Source organism: Coffea arabica, chromosome 10e (assembly GCF_036785885.1).
Source record: "Coffea arabica cultivar ET-39 chromosome 10e, Coffea Arabica ET-39 HiFi, whole genome shotgun sequence".
Classification (NCBI taxonomy): Eukaryota; Viridiplantae; Streptophyta; class Magnoliopsida; order Gentianales; family Rubiaceae; genus Coffea; species Coffea arabica.
Window position 1 is genome coordinate 14,637,823 of NC_092328.1, and position 6,898 is coordinate 14,644,720.

Sequence of the window (6,898 nt, forward strand, 5' to 3'; positions counted from 1 at the left end):
TAGTTGATAGTTAGTGGATGAAATAAAGTTAAAACTATTGTCTTAACCGTAGTTAGGAATCAAGTTAGCCTTGTTGGCTTAGCCAAATTGGAATCCTAGTAGAATTAGGATGTTATAGTCGTGTCCTTTATAAGGGCCGAGACCACTTGTGTAATTCATTCAATTATCATTCGAGAAATAAAAGAGAGAAATTCTCAAATTGCTTCCTTGAAGCTTTCTTGAATTTCTTAGAGTGTAGATCTAAGAGTTCAATTGACTTATCAACTAAATCTCATGTTTTGGTTGTGAGGTCTTCTACCCTATACCAAGATTCGTTGCCCACGTGAACAACGGGTTGAGATCTTCCGCTGTGTTTGTGTTCAAATCTTGATATCAATTTAGATCCTCGGGCTTGATTTGCTACAGGTTTCGTCACAAGGTTAGCGGGTTCGTATCAGTGTTTATATGCTAAATTGGAGTGTAGTTGGGGTTTCCTCATGTGCCTTTTCATTCAGCTCCAAACTCACATTTTTGTCTGATTCAATCATCATTTTTCTGCAACAAATATCCCTTGCCATACTCAACCCATAAATGATGGCCCATAGTTCTACTACGATGTTATTTGTAGTTCCTAAGCTGACACCGAACCCATTCATTCAGTAACCCTCTTCATCTCTAATTAGTCCTCCTGCTCCGGCTTGTCCTAAACCGTTGCTTGATGCTCCATCAACATTTAGTTTGACCCATCCAACTTGGGGCTTACTCCAATTGATAAACTTCAGCTCCTTCTTCCATATTGTTGATATCCAGTCATAGCCTAGCAATCCATATTTATCAATATTGAATAACATTTGACCAACTTTTTTTTTTTAATAAAACATCATCATAACATTAAATCTATACTAATAGCACAAATTACATCAATCATCCACAAATACATACAGATTTGAAAAACAAATACTTGATATTACAAATCTAGAAAATTAATAGAATATTACACTGTGAAACTCCAAAAATATCAAAAGATAAAACACTTATTGCCCCAATATCATCTATGCATGCTTCCAACTGTGCTGCGTCTTTTCTCCCAGTTCTGCTAAAGAATTGATTTAAATTCAGACGTTAAAGTGAGATCTCACGAGGTAGATCTAAACGATTCTAGATCCAACAACCAAATATGAGAAAACTTAGATCTAATACAAAATAGAAAAAACTACAAAAACTGTCATTAGAAATCTCTATGAGAGGAGAAAACATCACTAAAAATCCTTAGGAGAGAATAAAATCTCACTAGGAAACTCCATAAGAGGAGAATATCTTTTGCTACTAGAATAGCATTACCCTCAATTTGACGAGTACAAGAGTTTCAGATACTGTCCTCATCCACCATGCTTCACAAACAAACTGAAAAATAGTAGAACACAAATGCATCCATACAATGGTGAAGTACTGTTTAATTTCGACATTGCAAGACAAGGTATATGAACGCCTAGGATGAAATATGCAAAAAGATTCTTGAAGACCACAGGCTACGAGTCTTGATTAGGCACTTCTCTGCTGTAAAATTTTCCCACTACTCTGGAGTCCAGAATTTCAATGGCTTTCTCAGACTTTATGTTCTTAGGTGTCTTGTACTGATTTAAAGAAGTTCCTTGAGAAACATAAAAGTCCATGAGCACGTTGAATGTTCCTTGTTTCACAACTCTAATTTCCAAAGGACCAATGGTACTGATGCTCTGATTCCTCAGCATCTTATATTTCTGGTCCAGAGATTGTTCCACTAAACTACAGCATTTTTCCATTTTAACCTGATCAAGTTCAGGTATATCATCGTTTGATCTGAGTTGAAGCTCCCAAAAGAGTACATAGTGACCAGGAATAGAAGATGTATCAGCATAGCTACTGTAATCCAAAAGAAAGAAGCCAAGTGGTTCAAGGATCTGCATTGCTATTGCAACTGCTTTTTGGAGGTCTTGTTCAGTTGTTTTATCTGTGTGAATACTCAAAACCACATTTGTCCTTTGTATAAATTTGAATTGGGGAGTGGAATTGTGAAACCCTGTCACCAGGAGAATATCCCCCATTCTGTACCTGTACAAACCTGAAAATACATTCTTCCATCAATATTCTAGACATTAGAGCATTTAAGCATTTAAACTGTCTAATCATCATTGGCTGTGTGTATCAGGAAAATAAATGTACAGAAAAAACAGAATGTAATAAACCTATATTCGACAAATTTGAACATCAGAACAAGTCGTGCACATTAGATGTCCAAGGCAATTGTTAAGTAGAAATTAATGGAACTACTATCCATATTAGAACATGATAAAGGGTTTAAAATGGAGACCAGTAGATAACTTCAAGAGGCGCTTCTGTGTTTTATCGAATACTTTTTCATGGGTCAGACTAACAGAATTATAGTTCATATCTGTGGTACACCACGGGCAGTTAGGGTCAATTCAAAAGTACAGTGATCTCACCTGTAAAGGTCGTGACAAGAAGTTCATAATGCTGGCCAATCTTAACATTAGCAAGATCCACAATGTGATCTTTCAAATGAGCATCTTTCCTGTTGGTGCAGTTTGGATCTTGATGATTGTCAATTGGTAAGAACTCATAGTAGGCCATGTTTGGTATAAAAGTATACGAGACATCATAAGGACTGCACAAAGGTTTCATGTTTATCCCAAAAAATGCCTCTGAAGAACCATAAACTGGTGAAACTACAGGTAACCCGCCCGTATAGAACTCAAGCGCAGGGATATATTGTGCCATGGACCCTGTAATAATGGCCAGGACATACTTGGTCCTTGGCCAGATCTTCTTAATTATCCCTTCCCAAGACTTTTCATGGCATACAATATCAATTGAATCAGCCAATTCTGGCATTTGTTTGTTCAAAATCAAGGAGACAGCCCTTTTGCAGTTAGGATCAGTGATCCAATCACTCATTTGTCCAGTTCTTATGTTGGAAGACATTTCTTGCCAATGTTCCTCGAAAAATTTGATTACCCTTAGCAAACCCGAGGCGAAATATGTACCAACACTTGCTATCGCATCTCGCTGCACAAGGCCACAAAGTAATTGACTATACAAGCTCTGATCGGTATCTTCACACAATATAAACTGAGGATATCTGTCTTTTCTGTTCTTTATCTCGCTTTCTGAGGTTGTTCTTAATACTAAGCCACCGGGAGTGTGGATATCCGGGTTGATAAGGACAAATAACAGCACTTTCCCATCGTTCAAGCCCTGGAGGTACCTTAGTTGAAAGCTATACGTTTAGCACTTTTTGTTCGACTCTTATAATTCTACTGAAGAAATAGCAACTGTAAATTCATTGCATTAGTGAATTTACCTATTCTGAACAGTAGCAAGGAGACAAGAAAAATAGGCCCTGCGCTCTCCCTCTTCAGCAGTTTTTGGAATCCACTTTTGCTTCCCACCTGAAGTGCCCGAGCTGCCAACGAAGTTAATGATTTCAGTTAAGAAAAACAAGAAATTCATGAAAAAGAACAGAAATGACTCGCGCTTCAGCATTATTGACTTTACTCTCACTCCATTCAGGAGTTTCCTTTCATCTAATTAGAACAAAACAAAGAAACTGATTTACCTTTTGAGTAGCTCAGTAATGGATTCATTAGTTAAAATCCGAGATGGCTCTCCATCCAGTGCAATTCGATCGATGTAAATCTTGATATCTTCATAATCTACCACAGGAACTTTATTCTTGAATAGTCCCTTATCAGAGTGACCATCAAGAAAACCTTTCAAGTAATCCGTGCTTGCATTTTTAGTTAAAATCTCCTCCAGGACCTGTTCTTGTATATGACCAGCATTGCTGGTTATATCCTCCAAAATCCTCAAACCAGCTTCAGTATCTCTTGGATCAAAGGTTGGCAGCATTCTGGTAAAGAAAAGAAATGCAGAATCTGAGTTTGGGGATGGGAAATATACAGGGAAATTAATTAATGAATAAGCACGCTCAACTACATTGTCTTGAGGAAAAGCTTCACGCCATGGTTAAGCCCTTTTAAACCCATTGGCCAGGTGATCCATCCTTTCATCCTCATTCCCTTCTCCAAGATGCCTAGTTAGCGTGCTGTTTGTTACCATTGTATATTTGTAATGGTGTAAACAGAAAAACTCATTGAGTTGCTTAGTCTCCTTATGCTATGCTCATCAATTGCACAATCCAAAATCACCAAATCTTGAATGTACCTTCGATCGAGCTCTTATGGATCTATATCCATGCTTGAGTTCAGTCAAAATCGAATTCAAATCGAGTTCGAGTCATTTGAGTTGCTATATGAATTGAGTTGGATCTCCATATAATTTTCCTCATTTCAGTTTATCCTCATAATTTTCTTGAGTCAAACTCAAGCATGAACACATGATATTCATTGAACTTGAGCTCGGACTCAACCACAAATTTATTTTCTTTGATCTTGAGTTCTATTTGGGCTTGATTTGGCTAATAACACCCCTAGAGAGGTGATCCAAAATTTAAATGAATGGCACATTTCTAGTTGTAAAAGGAAGCTTATTCGTATGCATCTTCCAAAATATGGCAAAAATATACTAGATACCAATTGTATTATGGAATTATCCTCTGTGATTTAATACTTTTCCATGTAACCCTCCTATAGTTTCCAAGGCTATGTATAAACTCTCATGTTTGAACTAAAGTTTTAAAGCGACAGAAATGGTACTCTGTAAGGGAACCAACTCATAGGGCTAAAAAATGAACTAACCTACTCGCTGTTCGAATCAAGGTCGCTTGGTAAGAACTCCTTCGAGTTTGATTAACCAACTAGTTAAGCCAAATTTGAACTGCGTTTATGCTCAATAACATTCAAATTTAATAAAAAAAAACTTGTTTAAACTCGATTTGGCAAATAAACAGGCTAAGTTTGAACAAAATTTCAAACTTGTTAAAGTAATCAAACAAACTTGACCATTATGGTTTTCAACTTAATTAGGTTCGTTTACAACCCTACCAACTAAAATGTTGAGATTACCCTCATTTAGAAACGAAAATGATTGAAATGACCAAAATATGTAAACATAGTGTGCATGATATTTTAGTCCCTTATGGTTTAGTGTTTTCCACATAACTCCCTTTTGTTTTCAAAATCTATACATAACATCCCTCTAGTTAATAAATAGTTTTCATATTAACATAGGAGTATTTTTCATATTTTAGTAGATTATGTTACTGAATGCAAATTCGGTCATTTTGACATTTTAGTCCAAATCATGATGGAGTTACATGCAGTTTTTGAAATGGTAAAAGGTCGATATGGGAAAAACAGTAAATCATAGGAGACTAAAGTGTAATCTATCCTAATTAATACAGAAGTGTTGATTTTGGGGGTTTTCTAGTAAACGGAGTTGCCAAATAAAAAGTGTAACTAATGTCACCAAACTTGTCAGCATGATAACCAAAACTCTGAAAAAAACTGAACTAAAAGAACTACATATTAAGACAGGATTAACAACTTGACTGTATGAATCTTGTTGACTTTCGACCTACAAATGCAAAGCATTAGAAAAAAATGTAAATATGCGGCCAAGTAAGCATACAGCATAGGAAAAAGAAAAACATATGAATCACATCAGAAACAACAAGAGGAAATTAATCAAGGAAGCCAATATACCTCATCTAAAAGGGACATGATTGCATGTAATCCTACGGCGCAAATATACCTCACCTGGAAAAATCTTGATTGGACTATGATTCCACCGCAAAAATCTTGCAGAAAATGAAGCCTTTGAGACCTAATTTTTGTCGACTGTTACTCAGTGACGTAGGCACTAGGGAGCAGTGAACTGAGTGAAGCTGCCAAGGTTGACCAATTAACAGTGATACAGGAGGTTGTCTGCATCGGTCCCTATTCATCAAAAGTTGACCCAAAATTGTAGGGAGAGTTGCAGTTTTAGTCCCCAATGTTTGGCCCATGTATCAAATTAGTCTTCAATGTTTCGATTAAAAGAAATGGGAGATTTGTAATTTTGGTCCTTAATCTATTTTGCAAAGCAAATGTAGTCCTCAATCTATCCAATTTTATGCAAAAATGAGCAATTGACGGATACCTTCCAATGTCTAGCGGAATGATGGCACATGTAGGCAAGTGCCAACACTTAAAGCATTTTCTTTAACTCAGAAAATTTAGCACTTAAAGCAGACTAATATCGGCTAAAAAGGGAATTATGCTGCAATTTCTGAAACGTAGTCTTCTTCTCCAATATTTGATGGAAGGGCAACTGAAACAAAAGATTTGTATGAATCCAACTATACCATCCTCTCTGCTGGCTGAAACATCAACAAGAATACCTCTTTCTCCCAAAGCCCCAACCACCACCACCATTATTACTACCCTTCCTACTCTCATACTGCGAAATTCATCTTTCAATAATCTTCTCACTTATCACCTCATTCCGAAGCTTGTCATTCTCTGAGTTCCAATAATACCTCTCTTTTGATGACAAGTTTCTAACAAGCACCTTTTTCGGAGAACATTTCAAAGGGTCCCAATTGCTTGATCTTTGCACTAGAACCACATTAACAACCACCGGTTCGACATTACTCTGCATCTGAAATCAATATTTTCTAAAGTAGCAGAATAATCCTTCAATGCTATATTAAACCAAGAGAAACCCAATAAAGCAAGCTCTAAAATATGCCAAATAACGTAACTGCGGAAAATTGTAAAATTTTCTTGCCGCACTTCTTGGCTCCTGGTTTCCGGTGGCTTGCCAGTGAATGGAAGTAGGGTAGCAGCACTTGTCTGGCTCGTTTGGGGAAGATGAGTAAGTTTTCGAAATTGCAGCATAGTCCCCTAGTTTTCCTTTTCAGCCGATATTAGTCTGTTTTAAGTGCTGAGTTTTCTATGTAAAGGGGGGAAAAAGGATT

At 36.8% G+C, this 6,898-nt stretch overlaps 1 protein-coding gene across 3 annotated transcripts; it reads right to left on the reverse strand.

Moving 5' to 3' along the window:
- Nucleotides 1-1,157: 1,157 nt before the first annotated feature.
- LOC113711660 (indole-3-acetic acid-amido synthetase GH3.17-like) lies at nt 1,158-5,976 on the reverse strand. Of its 3 annotated transcripts, none has more exons than XM_027234829.2 (5): nt 5,643-5,976; nt 3,596-3,889; nt 3,341-3,442; nt 2,463-3,244; nt 1,158-2,080 (listed from the first exon to the last, which is right to left on the reverse strand). In XM_027234829.2, the coding sequence occupies exons 1-5, from the start codon at nt 5,645-5,647 to the stop codon at nt 1,509-1,511; spliced, it is 1,755 nt and encodes a 584-aa protein (XP_027090630.1). In that variant the 5' UTR covers nt 5,648-5,976; the 3' UTR covers nt 1,158-1,508. The 3 variants fall into 3 exon arrangements, with proteins under 3 accessions (XP_027090630.1, XP_027090631.1, XP_027090629.1); XM_027234830.2 differs by having other exon boundaries at nt 5,697-5,974; XM_027234828.2 differs by lacking the exon at nt 5,643-5,976 and adding an exon at nt 3,976-4,853.
- Between the last annotated feature and the right edge of the window lie 922 nt (nt 5,977-6,898).

Bases quoted from the DNA above. Each gene is read 5' to 3' on its own strand.
- LOC113711660 (XM_027234828.2), bottom strand. From the start codon at position 4,055: ATGAGGATGAAAGGATGGATCACCTGGCCAATGGGTTTAAAAGGGCTT. The intron at 3,890-3,975 runs GTAGTTGAGCGT...TTTCTTTACCAG, and splicing joins AAGCTTTTCCTCAAGACAAT to AATGCTGCCAACCTTTGATC. The intron at 3,245-3,340 runs GTAAATTCACTA...CTTTCAACTAAG, and splicing joins CTTGCTACTGTTCAGAATAG to GTACCTCCAGGGCTTGAACG.